Source organism: Bradysia coprophila (genome assembly GCF_014529535.1).
Source record: "Bradysia coprophila strain Holo2 chromosome X unlocalized genomic scaffold, BU_Bcop_v1 contig_132, whole genome shotgun sequence".
Lineage (NCBI taxonomy): Eukaryota > Metazoa > Arthropoda > Insecta > Diptera > Sciaridae > Bradysia > Bradysia coprophila.
In genome coordinates, this window is record NW_023503297.1 from 159525 (window position 1) to 180045 (window position 20521).

A 20521-nucleotide genomic window follows, 5' to 3' on the forward strand; every position below is an offset into this window, starting at 1 on the left:
CAAAGGAACGGAACGAGTTTGGATTTAATTTTTTGAATGATCGTAACCAAGAAATTCGGATAAAAACACGGATTATAACAGAGAGAGAGAGAGAGAAAGAGAGAGAGAGAGAGAGTACAACAGAGGATGCATCATTTTATTGTCCATTGACAAAATTTCGTTGTATTTCTGTGTCGTCTTCTTCAAGACACACCACTACGCATCAGTTTTATCGGACAGTACAGATGAACGATCAAAAATTACTTGTTTTAACTACCACACAAGAAAATCTTATGTTAAGGGCAGATTCCGCCAATAACGGTCTGTTGCGTTACAATTTTTAAGACTGAAAACTCTAGTTTCAAGAAAAAATCGTAGTTTCAGGCATTAGACTGATCCTTCATCTATTGCCTCAAAGTGTTAAAAATTTGATCTGAGGTAACTGGTCATACAAAACAATTGCAATTGGCGGAGGTCTGCATTTTCAAACCCATATTCTACGGCGTTCTCCGCTATCAAAATTTTTTCTCCTCCAATAACGGATTTGTTCCATAGTTTTTCACGCTCTATCGTCTCCAGCCAGTTTTATTCGTTCACCATAGAAACTCAGGCGTCCGCTGATAGACGATTTTTACAGATTTTGAAGATTTACCATCAGCGAACCGCCGAGTTATGTGGTAAGACAACCAAAACTTTCGGGGATGGAAAGAGCCGGAAAAATTGTGGAACAAATCCGTTATTCGCGGAGAAAAAATTTTGATAGCGGAAAATTGCCGAGGTTCCAATTCAAAAAAATATGCCCGTGTCTTTGTGGTGGTGAATCGAATCAGAGGCGACAATTTCACCGAAAGTACAATGACGTTTTGTAACAGTTAAATAGTTGTCATGTGGTCAGAAATTGTTTTGTAAACCGACTAATTTTTGGAAAATTCGATAATCATATGACCTGAACTGTTCGGGACTCGCTCGGTTTTTCTGACGATATTTGAGATTGTTTGTTGAAGTGAAATCATGGAAATAAACGGAAGAGCAACGATGAGCCAATCAATTTACGTGCAAATCGATCTAATTATTCAAGCGATAATTTAATAAATATTAATGTCGTTTTTACCTCAATATGGTCTTACATCTAATTAGTAATGTTGTCCGTTGCTGATAACATACAACAAACAAAATAGAACATTTCCATCAACCGAAAATGTTTCTCTAATTTTGTTGCCTCAATTTATTCGGGTCATGATAATGCGACGGCATCATTGTCGGATGCGGCGGAGGCGGAAAACAACGAACATGTTCCACATTGGAGCCCTCACCGTCGCCGCTTTTCAGATATTTGTTTAGCACAGCAAATATCTGAGAGTTGAGAACTTGGAAGCGACGAATACGGTCCACCATACGCTTCAGATTCTGCACATAGGAAATCGACACACAATTACTTTCCGTCACGGTTAACAATAACATTAACTTACGATTCCCTTGACTGTGTCATCCTTGCAATCAACACGTTGAACACGCAAGATGTGATAACAAAAGTCTAAAGCCTCGAATCGCCTCTGTTGGTTCAACAGCATAATCATCGTACATCCAGCCCAATGTAATCCTTCGCCAAAGAGCTCCCTAATTGGAATTTAAGGTTAAAGTTCAGCGGAACCTTTAATCAATGATCAATGACGAGACAACTCACTCTACAGTGTACTCGTTAACTGCAAGAGGAATGCAATAAACAAATTGAAGTGCTGACCACAGTCGATGAAATTCGGAGCATTCATCGATGTGCATTACTCCATTTGCTGGTGGTGGACCGGCCCAAACCGGATCATCCAAATAGCCTTTGACACGGCCCAGAATTACTTCAAAGATGCTGAGTCCGCAGCAGAGCCGTTCACGCGTCAACAGATCTCCTTCACGAGCGATCATTGCTTGCTTAGCATTGCCAAACTTTTCGATGTTTGGGACAATTTGCAGAGCCGAATATTTAGCCTCCAGACGTTTCTGTTTCGTTTCCAGTTTTTCGCCATCTGAGTCGCGACGAATTGGTCAATGGAAATAGGTTATTGGTCGGATGGAAAATGTAACAAACCTTTGCAGAATGGTCTCGGCAAAATGTTTTGAAATGGTGCGGCGTGTAGTAGATCACACACTTCCTCTTGTGACAGCGCCTGTTCGATTAACAAACAGAATATGATGCTATTGCCGAATTCGCGGAACAATTGGAAGAATTCCGTTCGAGCATCGGGATATTGCACAATGTCGACCAGTTGCGCTTGATAATAGCCTAATATTCCAGGCGATCCATAGTCGCACCGAGGAAGCTTGCACGTCTGAACAATAAAAAATTTCAAAATCAACATTTCGTCGACCACGATTGGCCATTATGAATCGTTCACCTTTGGCATGGCCTGCATTAAAGTCTTTGTGAATTGAAGAAGATTGCCTTGGATCAACGGCTTTACAATGTCTTTCAGAATGATTTCCATGACCACAGCAATGCCTTGGTAGCCTAACAAACGGCACATAGCATGGAAGTGGGGAGCTCCAACAAATCCAGTATATTGGCCGTATTGTGCAGAAAATGCCGCATTCAATTGCTTCGAACCCCACAAATAGTAATGTGACATTATTGGCGGTTTTTCACGTTGTAGTGGCTGGGTGAATGAAATAGCTTTGCTGCGCACGAATCTGAATTTGAAAATTCAAAATAGAAAATCGAATCGACTTCAATCACTGACCGATAACTGACCTGTTCGTTGCAGCATTGTAATTGTAATTGGACAAGAAGTCGTAATTCAATTCAACGAAAACATGCAACGTGATTCGACCATAAGGAGCCAAGACGTTGTGATTCGCCTCTTTCAGCATACAATCGAAATCGTCCAATGCCAACCACTTGCTGAGCAATTTGTGACAGATCCGATTGACCTGCAGCAAACCTTCCAGTTCAACCACACCGGATATATCGGACGACTCAAAGCGGCTGATGGCAAGCTCAAAGCTTTTTTGCATGTCTGCGTTGATGCGCTGCGTTATAAGTTTGTTCAAGTCGATGGTCCGTCCCAACAGTTGAACGTGCCGTTGCTTTAGCAGTGTTTCATAGCGATTATTTCGCGGATAAGATTGGAAATTGAAGCCGAGAATTTCGCATTCGACACGGAATCGTTTGTCCAAGTAGATGCTGGAATTTCAATGTTAGATTTCAGCAAACCGAAAAAACTTTAATTTCATATTAAGAGCATACCTTCCAGCCAGTTGCTTGTAGTGGGCAAATATTTGTTCGCTGAGTTTGTAGACGAATTGATCGAAACACAGATTCACTTCAGCTTCAACCTCGTCATAAAGAAATTGCTTCCGGAACACTGTTAACGCATAATGCGCCGAATCATTGTACAAGTCCAACGGATACAGCACAAATTCCATCATCGACGGTTCTTTTGTTCGTAAGATGTGATCGGTCAAAATCCACGGCATGGACATTTCAATTGGAAATTGTATGCGCTTCTCCATCGTCACTAAATCGCTGCACTCTTCGTTGTGCTGATGTCTCACAAGACATTTGTTGACTTTGCGACCCATTGTCATTTCCAAGTAGAATTCACGATACCAAAGTTGGGATAGGTCACAACATCGCTGCAGTGTGTCTACGAGGTAAAGGCACCGTTAGCACTATGGAAATTGGGCGAGGACGAATATAAGACTTACCGCTAAAGTTCAGTAAATAATTCCAACAGAAGGAAGTCTTGTGAAACTGATCGATTTGTACTAAGCAAGCACCGTCGATGTCCTTTCGCAAAGTTCTTTTGCCGCCAGATTTGTCGGCAATCAGCGATTCAAGCATTGTCCGGACCATGTACAACTGCGTGGACGATGGTCCAACGTTGAGTCGAGGGACTGTTATTTTAAATCCACCGTCCGGATCTTTTTTACCCTTCAATATTGGATCGTCCAACGGTTCAGATCCCTTTTGCCAATCGGCCGATGTTTCTCGTACCGACATCATAATACTGCGAATCAGGTCTTTCTTGTTCTTCACGGACTTTCGTAATGGCTCTCGTAACGTCAACTGAACAAAGTCTTGCAGCTCTGCATAAATATTGCGTCGTATTGCCTCACACAAAACCGTTTCGATTCTGGCCATCAACACCTGCAGACCCTTTATCATCGCAATGACTTCAATCAAAGCGAACTTTTCTTCTTCGGTGTAATTGTATCGCGTTGCTCGTTCGTATTCTTCGGCTTCAACGGGACACTCTTTGTTTTGATGATGATCGGTCGGATGCAGCAACTTCCACGAGTACAGTTCCGTGACCACACTGCTCCATTCAGACAGTAATTGTAATCCACGCAAGGCTAGATCAGCGGTGGCTCGATTCTCCGCATCAGACGGATTATCTTTGACCGTTGTGGTTACCTCATTCGTGTAGCGCGCCAGTTCCGAAATGTATTTTACGTGATCTTCGCGAATCTGTGGCAAGTGCACCATTAAGTCAGCTTGTGGACTGATGGCATTGGAACTGGATAGTGGCCATTTGCTAGGATCGAAATGCTTGCTGCGTTTTATGTAATTGAATGGGGCGATTTGCATATCGCCAAACAGCGGAACGACTTCTAGATTTTTGAAAATTCGATCAATGCGATCCAAGCGTAGCTTTTTCTTCTGATCCAATTTGTTTATGTTGCACAGATCGCTGTCCATGAGAAACAGCCCGAAGCCCATTACCTTGACGAGCATGTGTTTCTCTTCAGGCGTCAAATACATTTTCGTTTCGAACATGTGAACACAAATGTTCACCACTTCTGACAGCAGCTCCTCGTACCCATTGATTTTTTCCAACGTATCCTTGACTGTGTCGCGAATTTTATTTTGTGTAGCCAGGAACATCGATAAATTTTGTGACTCCTGCAGTGTGTGCGAATCGGACATGACTTTCAGAAACTGTGCAGCTCGACGATATGTACTGTAATCGTTTTTCACGCTCGATTTCATATTCTTCAATTCGTCCAACACTGCAAACATGTTGATAAACTTTCCAAGGGTCAAGAGATACGCTTCCGACACAAAGTCCTTCCGCTTCTCGGTATGGCATAATCTTTTCACTTCACCAGAAAATGCCTCAATCGCCTTGCGCTGTAAATTTAAAATGAAAATTTACCGTAAACTGAAGTGATTGGCCATGGTCTGCCACTGGTACTCACTTGAAAGTACATGAAATTGAGTAATTTGTTGACCTCTGGAGCTAAGACTTCAACCGTTTTCTCATAGATCTCAACGCGATTCGGTTGCTCGTTCGATTTCGGTTGAGGAATCGCTCGCGAACAACATCGCCAAGTGTACAGCATGACGGCATGTTTCTGACCTTCATCGAGTAATTCATTCTGTGTGGAACGGTAAAGAAATCGTTCACTAATGATTCCTGAGTTTGTTACGGTGGGAGAGGCTGACGGTTCTGCAGTCCGCGTCAAAACATAGTACAGCCAGGTCAATCCAGAAAACTTACCAGATTTGCGTGCGTTGTCGCTTCTTCAATATATTTTGCAATGCCAGTGACAAAACCGTTTCGATCCTCAAAATTCGTGTCAAAGTTCGCTTTGTAAACAACAGAACACGGTTGCGCCTCTATACACGGCTGCTCATCCGGTAGCGGCAATTCGTCCAATACTTCCACATTTGACAGTGCATCCGACAGGGTTATTTTCTCCGTCATTTTGCTGTAGACACAAATTGCATAATCTGAATGTTAAGTGAAATATTTGAGAAGAGCACAGAGAACTAGGGCCGGAGAAAATCAAATTGTTTTAATTTGAGACATCCGTCTCATCATTTCGACCGAATTATTGATGAGTCAATTGATTCAATTGTTATTAATACAACCGGTCGTCCGTTCAATTGAGTTTATGCTACAAGCTGCATTGGAAAAACAAAAACACGAACAGAATGCAATATTGATGCACAGAAAAACAAAAATTATTTCGCTGGATAGTGCCGTCAATAAATTATTTATGTTTATGGTGATGATGAGTAAATAAAACAACAAAAATAAGATAACTTTGCTTCGCGTAGATGATACACACAAAACGTATTGCAAAAACTAATATTTATATCGAAAAGAAAGACCACACCAATATTGAAATAACTCACAGTTTGTTTGTGAAATCAATGCAAAAACATGGAAAGATATTTTTCTTTTACTTCACTTTTGTAATATAATTTCAATAATTGACTTACGCCCTCAATGAGAAGCTAAGAATACCGAGAATACCCCAGTAGTGTCAGTCAACGGCGAATTAGACGCATCGTGAAAAGAGTGGGCTTTTTCAAATATACAAAACTAAAACAACTTTACAGAAACAGAGTTGTAAGACATTGAGATGCGAATTTTCTTTATATACCCATGTACGAAACTAGATTTATGTTGAAAGGCCAATCGAATTAGTCACAATCTAGGTTGCTAGGAAATGTCTGTTAAATACTAATCAAAAATGTAAAAAGATCGTATTCAACAAAAGTAAATTGAACGGGTCAGCCTCCCAACTTTGAAACCAAAATGAATAAAATTAATTAACGAACGACAACGATTTCATCCACAGAGATGAACATAACCTTAACGTCAACAAATATCTTTGTAAATTTTTCGTTACAAGTTGAGGTTAAGTTGCCTTCTGTGTATGAAATTTGACATTTCGAAAAGAATATTAATATTAAGAAAATTAGTCCGTTTTTAAAATCGTTATTTCCAAGCTTCTAAAAGACAATGAAAGTATAAACCAGGTATTCATACAAACCGGAGGACATTGCGATTTTATACATATAAACAAACTCATGAAAGGTGAGTTTCTTTATATGAAATCGCTATGTCCTCCACTCCATACAAAGTTTGACATTCGACCATACCTTGTGTTGACGTTCAATGCTAAAAGTACAGGGTAAAAAATTGATGAGGTGATCACGAAGGCGGTGGCAGACCAGTTTCGATAATTTAGACATACATTGTTTAGACATACATTATGTGAAATGTCAACATGATACAAAAATAACCTTTATTCAAGTTTTCTTTTAATACAATTTGTAATGAATATCAAAATTTGTCTCTTTGTCAAAATTTGGGTGCCACCCGCCATGATAACCTTCAGAACATTGGACTCGTGCGCTTATTTCGACCAACTTTCATGCAAACGACAATATCATACATAAACGTATATCCCCTCATAATCCAAGGTTCTGAAAGAACAGGTTAAGACATTTACGAAGGCGGATGACACCGAAATTGATAAACGCACTCAGTGCAGATTGTGTGTGAAATCAACTTGAAGAAAGTATTTTTTTAGGAATATTCGGATTTTTTTGTTAAGTTGCACTTTCCATATAAAGTTTATAGCCGTTGACGCAATTTGTGAGGCACCGCCTTCTCAGAGTCTCTTTCAGAACTTTGTCATAATGAATGTATAATCAACGGGTCTGTTAAATACGAATTGTCAAATTACTGTACAATCTCATCCATAGAGACATAACCTAATCAATATTTATATGAAAACCGATCTCTGTGGATGAAATCGTGTTCGTTCGGCCAGTGAAAATTCGTGTTTACAGTTACTTGGAACAAACCTATGGTCTAATGTCAGCCAGGATGACGTAGAGATTTTGTAAGAGCATTCATTTTTAAATTATTTTAACATGCGTGCACCAATGAATGTACAAACCAGGTATGGTCTTTCCATAGAAACCGGAGAAAGTAGCGATTTCATATAAACAAACTCACCTTTCAATGAAAATCATTGAGAAGTGAGTTTCTTTAGATGAAATCGTTATTTCCTCCGCTCCATACAACTTTTGACATTAGAGCATATTTATAGAGTTTACTTTCATTGGCGTGCACGACAAATCGGTTGATCGGTCATACGGGTCATACCTTCCTCTCGTCGAAGTTTTAGATTTCAGCTCAATTGTCAGAGTTTTATTTAGTGATATTAACTTATACGTTATGTGATTCCGTATACACCGATTACATAAATCTGTCCCATAGAGTTACACTCGAGAGTTGGCAAGATGGCGCTTTTTTATGGAAATGCTAGTTTTAATAGGAAACCACCATTTGGGGTGCCGATGCTCCTTGAAAAAGCATTCTGCGCTGTCAGTAGCCATTTTGTTTGACAAAATTTCGTTGTCAGCTGATCTCATATTTTTAGCCCCGTACGAAGTACGAAGGGGCTTATAGGATTACGATGCCGTGTGTAATTGATGGAATTCGAAGCAGACGGTGAGGGCAAAGTGTTTGCCTATGTTCATAGATGACGAATCCGCAATAAAAATTTGGGCCGTCTGTCCGTCTGTCCGTCACGTCGATATCTTGAGTAAATCAAATCCGATTTCAAAAATTTTTTTTCCCTGCAAGATAGTCAAAATAGTGAGGCTAAGTTCGAAGATGGGCATATTCGGGTCGGCCCTTCGTGAGTTAGGGCCACCTAAGTGATTTAAGGTCTTTTGGTGATATTTATGGCAAAATAAACGATGGAAATGTAAATGACACGGCAAATGATAGGTATTGTCAATACCAATCCAGTTTTTTTCAAGTTTCAAGTTCAAGTTCAAGTTTTTTAAAATCGGGTGAGTGGACCGTGAGTTAGGGCCTTAGAAGTGAAAAGCTAGTAGGGCCCTATGTGTATTTTACATAGAACTCAAGTAAATTTCATTCGTTTTTTGTAATTTTTGTGTCATTTGGAAGGTAATCAAAAGCCGAATAGAATGTTGTTGAAAAAATAAATAAATTTGGGTCCTCGGACTAAGGCCGCTACTAGGGCCCTATGCGTATTTTACATACAGCTCGAGTAAATTTCATCCGTTTTTCGTTATTTTTGTTTCATTTGAAAGATAATAGAACACCGAATAGAATGTTGTTGAAAAAAAATTAAATTTGGGTCCTTGGACTAAGGCCGCTACTAGGACCCTATGTGTATTTTACATATAACTCGAGCAAATTTCATCCGTTTTCCGTATTTTTTGTTTCATTTGGAAGGTAATCAAAGGCCGAATAGAATGTAGTTGAAAAAAAAAATTGGATCCTCGGACTGAGGCCGATGCTAGGCCCTATGTGTATTTATACTCAATAAATTAAAATTTTAGGGCTATTTGAAATTTTTGTTTTATTTGAAAGGAACGTCGTACGGGGCTTCGTAATTGCGCTATGCGCAATTTCTAAGATGTACACATTCCATAATAATTTTACTTTAACTACATTAACCGGCGCAATAGGCTTACGGTCAAAGCACACAGACGCACTAGGGTCACGTACGCAATAGATATACGGGTTTGTACGGGGCTCAGTCGCAGCAAACGCTCCGACTGTTCTGATGGCTCGTTTAGGATTCTGTTTATTGTTATGTATTGCTTGATTTGCTTTTTTATTCAGTGGTTTTTGTATTAAATGTTCAGTGCTTATAGGATAATTATAAAAAGTGAAAGAAAACTGTGCAAAATGAGGATGTAATTAAACGAGATTAAATTGTATCGAAAAATTGTTTTGTGAAATTTGTGTCATTGGAAATTTGCAATAAAAATTTGTTTCTATCATTCAGTGGATTTGTATTTTAACATTTTGGACTTTATTGTGTTTATTTTCACCGGCGAGAACAAATAAATCAAAATTGATCGTACTGTTTACGGAAGGAACGTTTTCTATTTTTCCATTGTAAACAAAATTTAATTTTTTTTGCACTTCACGTGTAATGAGTCGATTCTGTTTCCCTTCTTGGATTTTCTCATTTGTCTTCTACGTTATTTGTTGTTGTTGTTGTTGTTCCAATAATCTTGTGGCGTATTTCGGTTGAACCGTGTTCAGCCAAGGTCTCCCTGTTTATATTTTCACTTTAAAAATCCAATTCCGCTTCCCGATAGAACTTTACGATCGCGCGGTATCGAACCAGGTCAATTTTTTCTAGCAATTCGGTCAAATTTCTGCTCTGTATCAGTTCCGAAAATCTTCTTCTCACTGTTTCGTGTTTCGAGCATCTCAACATAATGTGTTCCAGATATTCTTTCATTTGGCACTGTTCGCACAATTCGGAGTCTCGCAATTTAAACATTTTCTTCTTCACACCACATAGTCCATGTCAGGTTCTTAATCTGGTCAAGATCTTCACTTCGCCGCCGTTCAGTTCACTACTTTTGAACCAGGGTTTCAGTTTGACAGTTTTCTGGATTTCAAAGTGTGTCTTCCCTTTGTTCAGGCTGATTCTTGATATCGCTCCTGCCATTCTGTCATCATTTTTCGTTTTAGTTCCTGTCTTGCATCCGAAAAAGTGGTTTTCAGATCCGTAATTTCCTCCAACCGGCTACCGCGATTGGCATAGTCATCGGCAAGCTCGTTCCCCCATATACCAACATGACTCGGTATCCATTGAATGCAGAATTCTGTTCCCTTATTGTCTCCGATCACCTTCCTTATTAGATGAACCAAGTAGTTATCTTCCAGTCCTTCTTCTATCCACATGCAACCGTTCAGTGAATCTGTGAAGATCACTACCTTTTCCAATTTTTTTCCGTCCAGATTTAATACCGCCCTGAGAATCGCTACTAGCTCTGCATTGGTAATCTGGAACATCTCAGATAGGCGCTCGCATTCCCCAAATCCTCGACCATCCGACAGTCCAATACCAACTCTTCCACCTTCTCTCTTAGATGCATCCGTATAAAGTTTGAAGTGTCCACTGTACGTGTCTCTGACTCTTGTCTCGGCTAGATGCTTCCATTGTTTATCGTTCAGATGCCTTTTCGCCACTCTCTCATTCGGTTCTAGAGTTTCCGATATTGTCAAATTGTCCGGGAAGTTTTGAGCGTCGGCGTGACAAATCATCCCAACCAGCTTCGAGTTCCTGACACAAGCGGATTCCAGGAAGGGAAGCCCATAATCGTCGAAATTATTCTGGACATTTTCAAGTCTTTTCATCATGGGAAGTTTCCTTTCGAAGGTTTTCAGCATTTCCTTTTCAGCTAAATATTTTCTTCGGATTTCTAAAGGTACTGATTCAGCTTCCACCTCTAACGCAGGTACGGTGGTGGTCTTAAGCGCCCTCATGCAAATCCTCAGGCCTTTATTGTACGCGACGTCTAGTCTGTGTAACCATTTTCTGCTGGCACTTCCGTACACTGAGCTTCCATAATCAATTTTGCCCCTCACTATTGCTTTCAAGATCGTGATTAACGTTTCGGGATGTCCACCCCACTTGCTCCCTGCCAACATTCTGATGATGTTTAATCTTTTCTCCACCTCCAGCAGCAATTGTCCGATGTGTTTTTGAAAATTTAGCTTTTCGTCAAGAATTATACCCAGATACTTTATATCTTTTTCGAACTTGACTTCCAAGTCTCCGATTCTGATTACCGGACTGTATATGTCCCACTGAGCGTGGAACCATAATCCCTTTTCTACGTTATTTTGTTTAAATATTAAAAACAAACGCTGAAATCGCTCCACTAAAAACATTTTTGTTGTTTGATTCATATCAAAACATAACACAGGACATGTCATGTATGACAGTTTGACATACTAGTTAGGGTTGCTAAATAATATTGCCCATGTGCAGGCCACAAGGGTAGATGATAAAACGACAAAACGCCACCTCGCCAACTCTCGAGTATAACATTAAACATTAAACCCGCACTTCAAGACTAAAACGCACTAAAACCCACTAACCGTTCAAGCTGGATGTCATTGGAAAAATGACGGTGAATTTTTTTTTAGTTCGTTACGTCAAAACTTTTGTTGAGAAACTAAAAAAAATTTAGAGAACTAAGTATACCATCACATTAATGTCGAAATGAATTGAAGAATTTTCGTTGAATGTTTCGTCAAGCGCAATACTTAAATTGCATTGATAAAATAAGCTCAATCATACATTGTCAGTGGACTTGTGATTATAAAAAAATTTAGTGTGATAAGTGGTCCCCGATCTGTTATTAAATAGATCCGAAGAGGAGTACTGTGAATCATGAAAATAAACGAGAAGAATCTGTGTATGTTTGCAACTTCACCTCCGGTGGATCTAGGTAATTCAATTTTTAATAGACGAGGAAATCCCCGGTACAAAAAAACTAAATTCCGACTTCAGAAGGATGGCTATCGAAGCGAGGAGAAGTAAATAAAAACTATCAACGACGCTACTTCGTGCTCAAAGGAAATCTCCTATTCTATTTCGAGAAGAAAGGCGAAAAGGAACCGTTGGGAGTAATCGTTTTGGAGGGCTGTACAATAGGTATAACATCAATGCGGGATACGGGATAGTTTGATCGATTCACTGACAATTTACAATGAATGTTCACTCAGAATTAGCAGAAGACGGCGAACAGTATTGCTTCCAAGTAGTATTTCACGGCATAAACAATCGCACATATTTTCTAAGCGCCGAATCTCAAGACTTGATGGAACGATGGATGAAAGCTCTTACATGTGCTGGCTACGAGTACATGAAATTAATGGTCTCCGAATTACAGCGACAATTGGAGGAAATTGAAGGAACCAAGGGTACGAAATGGGATCACGACCAATGGAAAACGCCAATTCGAATTTACATTCAATTCCTTTGCAGATGCAACATCTGATAAATTAATAACACCGCAACCACCACCTAGGCGACACAATCCATTCAATAGGCCAGCACCTCCGCCACCAAATAACGTTACGCCGTTTGAAGGCGAAAAAGGTAAGTGGAACTTGTCATAATGCCATTCGGGTTTCCGTTCTCTGTTTGTTTTGCTAATTTGATTGTGTTTTGAGGACTAAAATGCTATGCTGATTTCTTAGCTCACACTAAATCACGGCTTTCAGTTTTATGCTGTTTCTCTATTTTATTATCATTGTCACCTATTGTATCGTGAAGGTCAGCCCTGTGGACGTCATTAACTTTTCTAACTGACAAAAGATCAAATATCTGCTAGGTGTGTTCTGACGGATTTTTTCACGTCCACGAACAACAAATTATCAGTCAATGGCTTGACGAATTCCACGTCTCTTCGTTAGTCAACAACAATTTCATTCCCAAAATTGCTTTTCAATTTTCTGTTTAACAAACTTTGTGATGAAAATACGCTTGTTCCGTAAAGCCTCAGTTTATTCTCAAATGTGAGTCATCGACTGTATTACGTAACCGTAATTATCATAAAAATTAAGTCAAAACAAAGCTACATGGCAATTTAGTTTTCGTTTCCGTCCATTAAAATGCATAAGTTGTACTAATGAGGTAGGAATTTCTTCTCTGCTGAAACTGGTTAAGCATAAACACGTCATGGTGAGGCAGTGAAGAGTTATCCGCACAGAGCACAATCATCAGTTCTTAAAACTATGCGCACTCATTTTGTCTGGGGAGCTTCAATGCCCAATACGAATACCGTCGCGACTATATCCGAAATAACATGTCTACAAAATCATCATTTCAAAGACTGATTTATAGGTTTCTCTACGCTCTTATCACTTGCCTACCTGATTACCTCTTTTCATTATCCGTCTATATCCAATCCACACACAAATGCTCTTCCAAATAATTCGGCACAGATGTGACGGTCGAGTCATTGTTTAGAAGAGATCTTGAGCTCTCTGCTTGAGGAACGAACTGCGCCTCGGTTTTGGGAGTGTATGTAGATGAAATAGCTTGTTCGGTAAAGTAACCGAATTTCTAAGCTGATCCGGATTGATTTCATGTAAAATCGAAAGTTTTTACTTGGCTGGTACAATTTAAAAAAAAAAATGTTTCGACCCAACCAGAGTCTAGATACCACACCCAACTAATTATAATTTTGAATTTTACATGAACTCGACTGTGTATCATCTTAAAAAAAATTGTTTCCAAATATCAACTGAAGAATCTACTGTTTTACACCGTCATTTACAACTGAAATCTAATTAAACAATGGATCGGCTGCCATGTCTGCTTCGGCTTTTGTTTTTTTTTTAAATTAAAATTGAAAAGTGGTCGCTAATCTAAAACATTTTTTTTTATTTCATTATCTCTCTTCGACTTATCGTACACTTTCCGACTATATGTGGGTTGTCAGTCATTACTACATCCAGCGATGGTGCCGTTACAACAATTAATCAAAAGCCAACATCTGTTGACGAGTTCTCTTTTATTCAGTTGCACGAAGCATTTGAGCGCGGCATTCTGAAAGATTTAACCGAACGACGAAGGCTTAATTCTGTCGCTGATGAACCGCTTATTGTTTTATAATGTAAAAATTTATAGATTAATTTGTTTTTGGTGATTTGGGTTTTATGCCTGCCGCTGACTCTCTCTGTCTCTTCAAAATGATGAAAAAAGCAAGAAAGGGAAGAATCCATCGGTTAAATGGTGGTTTTTTTCTCAACAGAATAACAGAATTTTGTTTGTTTTTACGCTTACAGTTTTTATTTAATAAAACAAATTATTTATTAAAACATAATTTAGTCGAGGAATAATAACACATAAAATTCTCCTAATTTTTTTTTTGTAAAATTCTTGTCATTCTTGAACCAATCCCAAGATGTACATAATCCTATGTATAAATGATTTAAAAGAAGAAATTCCTTAGATTAAGTAAAATTGACGTGACAACATTAAAAAAATTAATTTTGCCTCTATTTGTGCTTCCACCAGAACTAAATTACAGTCGCAATACAAACAACACACACTCTATAGAGCTCTATTATACAATTATACAGTTTCAATCTTGCTTGGTTTTTTTCGGTGAAAATTCTGAAATCGGAGAGGTGACCTTTCTACACGGTCTATATCGTCAGAAACGATATCATCGTTTAAAAAATATCATTTTTTAGGCGCTAATATCGTTTTTGAGAAGACAATATAATCGTTTTTCTAGACGATATAATCGTCCTAAAAACGATATTCCTGACGAAATTGACCGTGTTCAAATGTCCCGCCACCGTTAAATCATTTCGAGAATTTTCGAGATATTTAAGAATTTCAATTCTCGAAAATAGGCGCTGATTATGAAGGAGTTGTTTTGATGTTGTTTGTATTTCGGCTATTTCATTAGACCCATCGATACAATTTACGTTTTTTAAGTCATTACCGAATAACGAAAATGTCCGATTTTTAAGTTAAGTACACAAACTTGTAAACAGGTAAAAAGACTGAGACATTACCAGGTCTGATTCTACTTGGTCGATGATTTGGTATGAGAATTGGTTCGCAAAATGTATGATGACACACTGTTATTTACCTTAATTTTCTTCAGGTTAGCAGACCTGTACAAAATTTGATGGAGGCAACAGTCCTAAATGCTTTACTGTTGAACCATTTTTATAGAATTAGTTTTACAGATGTCTGCATAGGGTTAACAATATCGAGATTGAAAATTGTTTTCAAAATAGATGGTTTTCGCAAAAAGTTAAACAAAATCGGTTAAAAAAAACGAGTTATGTGCTCACTGCCAAGCAAGATATGAAACTCTCACCAGTCACATGTATCTCTATCTTGAACTAATCTACTTTATCTGCCACAGATGTATCTATTGTATCTATCTGCAGTGAAAGTTATCCGTGACATGTGGGATTTTAAACACTTTTTTGTCTAGCAGTAATTAGAACTAGTCGCATGCTACAATAATTCGAAGCAAATAATTCAGGAAGTAGAAACAGATGTTGAAGTGTCCATTCCACTCAACAAAAAGTACTCCGTGAGAGAGCCGTGAGAGAGCGAACTTTCAAATAAACAAGGGAAAAATTGAAAAAATTAAATTTTGTCCACGCGGAGTACTTTTTTGCTAAGAGGAAACTAAGAATTAGTAGAATGTGATAAATCGTGAGCAAGGCTTATTATTGGGAATTTTATTTCGGAAAATTCGGAAAACCCCGAAAAATTCCGAAAAAAAATCAAAATTATTCGGAATTTTTCTAATTTTCTGAATTTTCATTCCCAATAATAAGCCCTGATAGTGCGGTCACTCAACGTGTCCAACTTGTTTTTCAACCATCATCAACCAATCATTTGATTTCGACCATTATACGATTTGATAATAAAGAATAAATAATCTTAACTTGATTATATCCTGTAAGCCAATCGGATTACGTTATTGTATGGTAAACTGTAATATCCGGAGATTAAACAATTAAAAAAAGAATTAAATTGCAACATTGGAATTGTAATGGAGCACAAAAGTTTTTTCTACTTAAAATTTATGATGATTTCCGATTTAATGTGCCACATAATGTGATTGAATTGCATAATGACGATAGATTAAGTAAATTATTTTTTAGAAATTAGAATATCATTAGAAATTGGTCGGACAACCAGAAAGTTAATAATCGGAATGAGTATTGTGTCGACGGATTCTCTGACTATTTGTGCGAGAAATTAACCGTGACGAATGTGATAACTGCAAATAATGTTTTTCTTTATCAATTAATTAGTTCAGAAGAATAACGAAGTTTCTATTCCTCGACTGAATGTAAATTTTCTGGACGTTTTCCGTTATCTAATTCAAGATTTTTTTTTCTTTTCTTTCCTATTTTAATAGAAACATGTTACGACAAACCACTGGAATCACACTTTTAAATATAAATCGAAGAACACTCAAAAACCGAATAGAACTTTTAAATACTTCTCATTAGTGCCATTAAATGCCATTTCGGAATATGTTGATCATCAGAACACATTATTCTGATTACCCGAAAACACCACACAAATGTAAATAAGATTTAAAAAAAAAATTGTTTGTCGAATGTACGATAAATCAATGCACTTTTTCTATACTCTATAATGATGAACGATAGGTGAGTGTGTGCCAACAGCAATTAAAAACGTAAACAAAATTCTTTGAGTTTATAGTTATAGGTGTGGATTACAGTGATTCAATCGATTTCCATTGCAATATTTTTGTACACAAAATTAATATTGAAAAAATAAAGAGAAATTCTACTCTCTAATCGAAATGTTGGCTTGCCTATCTCAGAATTTACATAGTTACAACCACATAATAATACTCACAGTCGAGAGACTGACATAAAAAATAATGTTTCTGTGAACAAGTAAAAATGTCACGCTACTATAACATATTACAGCGACTCCTCATGGCACCAGAACACAATTTTTCTTGTTGTATGCATCAATGTTTACAGATAGAGCCTATTTCCTGATTTTACCAAGTTTATCTAAAGATTTTCGTCAGCAAAGTTCAGTACATTTCAACTAAACTTCAACAGTGAGAACTGACTGGAATCGTCCCAAAGGGACGTCCACTCAATTTTCTGAATTTTTGATTCACTCCCCGTGTTCTCCAACACACTCTTCCCTTTCGTTGTGAAATCCTGAGTATAAGATAAATCACTGAAATGACTGTACCATTTAAATGTTTTTTACATGACTCGCCTGTGCTTCGGATCAACAAATTCACTCGAAAACTCTACTTCTCATCTTTTTATCCCCAATTATGTTAATGGATTTTACATGCTGAGGGCGTCGAAAGTAGTGCTTGAAACATCAAAACTACGGTTTGCAACGATGTTCTCATTTATAGGAAGTTTTCCTGGTCCTGTTTCAGTTCCACTGTAGTACCCAATGACTCCTATTTCTTAGAGAGTTTAAAATATTCACAAATCATCGGTTGAATAGCTAATAGTCTGCCCGATACAAGAGTAACAAGTTATCCACTCCAGAGATATTCAATACCGGACATAAATCATTTTATAAGTTTGCCAACAACCCTGTCATTTTAGTGATAATATACCTGATTGAATGATGTATATTTTATCGAAAATAGATCTTACAATATGGATCCTATATAGGCACCATAATCAATTTTAAATATCAGCAAAAATATTTTAAATTAAATTACTTTTTAAAATGGAAGTTTAGACAGTGTCTAATAGACACGTTGTGAAGTTATAATTGTAGATAAACTGTAAATATTTATCAATAAACGATTTTTAAATGAATATTGTCTCGTCTAATTTTATTTACACATCAGTTACGAAACTATATTTTGTGAATGCAATGACGAAAAGTAGAAGAAATTGGTACGTATGCAAATCGGTGATAAATGTTTTTTTAGGTCTGTGGCCTTGAATGCCATTTTTTTTACCCATCTAGTGTCTAAAAAAGCATTTATCACTCGTTGGCATAAAAAACTAATCTGTTCAACGATGTCAGTATCAGAAGTTCATACACTAAGAAAAAGTCGTTTTTTTAATGCAGTTTTTCCTAGCCATACAATTTATATGATGACGTAGAGTGTACAATTATCGCCTATGCAATGCATGCAAAACCCAGATGCACATTGTGATGAATGCAATTCTTAAACCTCTTTAGCAAAAGCAATCATTGTGCAGTACAGCATAATATTCAAGTAGAGATTTCACTATACTCTTTTTAACGTTGCTGTGTTCGTGTCACCCCTTCAAACAACTCGAGTATCCTTTCAAAAAAAAAAAACAAAGAAAGAAGAAGCAGATGTTTAAAAAGCAACAGCACTCCACTATTCGTTACAAAGCTCGGCTTCGCCTCGTTTTGACAATTTTCACAGTTGCGCATAACATCCAATTCTTCGTAACGAGTAGCTATTTGCAATAATATTAAATACCTTTTTCAGTATTCAAGAATCATGTGTTTATGCCCTAAAAAGTAGAGTTGGAAGGACGCTTTTAGGAGTACTGTATCATTGTATCGTGCGGGGACTTAAGCGTCTCGTTTTTTTTTATTTGTTGGACTTAACTCATCTGTAATTGTTCTAATTCACTAGTGAAAAAATTACGTCATTCACGCCAAAGTGAATAGAGTGCGCTATGTTGCATTTTGCATCGTCACAAAACGTTTCATATTTTTTCCATTCCAATTGAGTTTTAACGTTCAATCAAAAAAATGAATAATTGTGCTGTGTGGCGGCTGTTTCCGGAATGGCAATCCAAATAAAATTATTTGTGATGGAGTATGTCGTCAATCCTTTCACGCTGAGTGTGTTAACTTTAGTAAAGATGCATTATTGTGCTATCGTGAAATGCCGAATCTTCAATGGTTCTGTGACGGTTGCATAATTCGGACACGCTCGTGCAACGTTTCTTCTCCTCGATTCAATAACTTTAATTCCATCTCGTCATCATCTTATCTCCAACGAACGCTCATCGCTGCCAAAAATATGCGTAATCGTAATCGAAATCAGATTCTAAACGCTAAGTCGTCGAGTAATAACAGTTCCGTATTTTTGGTAACCCGATCAGCTAACGTTGTAAATGAAGTTACAAAGTCAAACGACTCAGTGAGTAATTCTTCGTCGGCAAACGAAATGCAACCTGAAAGTCTTTTAGTCAAGTCTCCTAGTGTATGTGGAACAAATCCACTGTCTATGATCACTCAGCCTGATGTCAATCTACCCACGGCGCAGTAGTAACACCGATTTTAAAGTCAATCTCACTGAACTAGGAACTCCAACCGCCGGCTCTAGTCCCTCGGCCGATGTACCGACCAAACCGTCTGTTTCTGCACAGGTATCCGATGAAGTCGAAAACCCTACAGTACGACCGCGATACGATTCAATGGGCTCACCAAATATTTCAATGCCGTCCGAGAGACAAAGGGTTGTCTATGTTTCCAATTTTCATCCGTCTGTTACCGAGAAGGACGTTGTTAAGTATCTATTGCAGAAGAACGTATGTAGATATAAACAGCGTTTCCTTTGTATCGTTTCGGATCACAGTTAACTCTAACATTTTTCACTCAATAGTCAATAGTAAACTGTGGCCCGACGACGTTGTAGTTCGTGAATTTATGAAACGTTAAATAACCAGTGAATTTTGAACTTTCATTTTGAACTTTAATTTCGTCTTTTTTCAAGAACTAACTTATTGTCATAATTTTAACTCAGCCTAAGCCTAACCTCCGATTAAACTAAATGTTGATTGTACTGAATGGTTCTAACTCTAATCAGAATATGATTAGCCAAATCGAGTCTCACGACTTTAAAAAAACGAACTCCAGGTCTACTCGACCTGTGCAAATATCTGCTGGTCTAGTCGACTGGCTGTTGCTAATCATTTCTCTTTCAGATGGGCCATTAAGTGCATCCAGTCAGTCAAATTAAACAACGCAAACGAACTTAACAGTCGCCGCTGTACTCCTCAACCACGTTAAAAGCATATCGTCATTATTAATGAATTTATTTAAATTATTTTAATTGTTATTTGCAAATTGTCAATTTTATTATACCGAAAGTAGTCAGGGGGCCTATGCCATTGATGAAATAAATAAATAAAATAAAATAAATAAAAATAAACTTAAATATTTACAGCTGACAGTTGGACAAAATAACGCTAATGTGATATAATAAATGTAAAAAACTAAGCGTTAAAAGGACCTGCTATACGGTATATTTTGAAATGGAAGGCATTGCGGCGTGAATTATCGAACAAATTAATCACAATCAGTATTAGGAATTGTGGCGCCACCGTGCGAATTCGCGAAAATTTTATTTCAATTTTCACTGTTTCCCTGGTATACTTATGTGAGTGTATAACAAATTCAAAAAGTTCGCCAACAATTTTCCTAACTGGTTGACATTAAAATTTGACATATG

At 37.7% G+C, this 20521-nt stretch overlaps 2 protein-coding genes across 5 annotated transcripts; one reads left to right on the forward strand and one right to left on the reverse strand.

The window, feature by feature from the left end:
- Positions 1-1045: 1045 nt before the first annotated feature.
- On the reverse strand, positions 1046-6226 carry LOC119067988 (cytoplasmic FMR1-interacting protein). 2 transcript variants are annotated; one of them, XM_037171344.1, is made up of 11 exons: positions 6113-6226; positions 5472-5682; positions 5170-5349; positions 3676-5101; positions 3215-3614; positions 2720-3151; positions 2367-2658; positions 2060-2300; positions 1664-1997; positions 1449-1596; positions 1046-1386 (listed from the first exon to the last, which is right to left on the reverse strand). In XM_037171344.1, exons 2-11 carry the CDS (start codon positions 5676-5678, stop codon positions 1186-1188), a joined length of 3861 nt encoding a protein of 1286 aa, XP_037027239.1. In that variant the 5' UTR covers positions 5679-5682; positions 6113-6226; the 3' UTR covers positions 1046-1185. The 2 variants fall into 2 exon arrangements, with proteins under 2 accessions (XP_037027239.1, XP_037027240.1); XM_037171345.1 differs by having other exon boundaries at positions 6200-6218.
- A 5467-nt stretch (positions 6227-11693) lies between these two features.
- LOC119067989 (sesquipedalian-1) lies at positions 11694-20044 on the forward strand. 3 transcript variants are annotated; one of them, XM_037171347.1, is made up of 5 exons: positions 11694-12013; positions 12076-12219; positions 12291-12488; positions 12553-12666; positions 16475-16883. In XM_037171347.1, exons 1-5 carry the CDS (start codon positions 11956-11958, stop codon positions 16510-16512), a joined length of 552 nt encoding a protein of 183 aa, XP_037027242.1. In that variant the 5' UTR covers positions 11694-11955; the 3' UTR covers positions 16513-16883. The 3 variants fall into 3 exon arrangements, with proteins under 3 accessions (XP_037027242.1, XP_037027241.1, XP_037027243.1); XM_037171346.1 differs by lacking the exon at positions 16475-16883 and adding an exon at positions 14015-14276; XM_037171348.1 differs by lacking the exon at positions 16475-16883 and adding an exon at positions 19995-20044 and having other exon boundaries at positions 11696-12013.
- Positions 20045-20521: the final 477 nt, after the last annotated feature.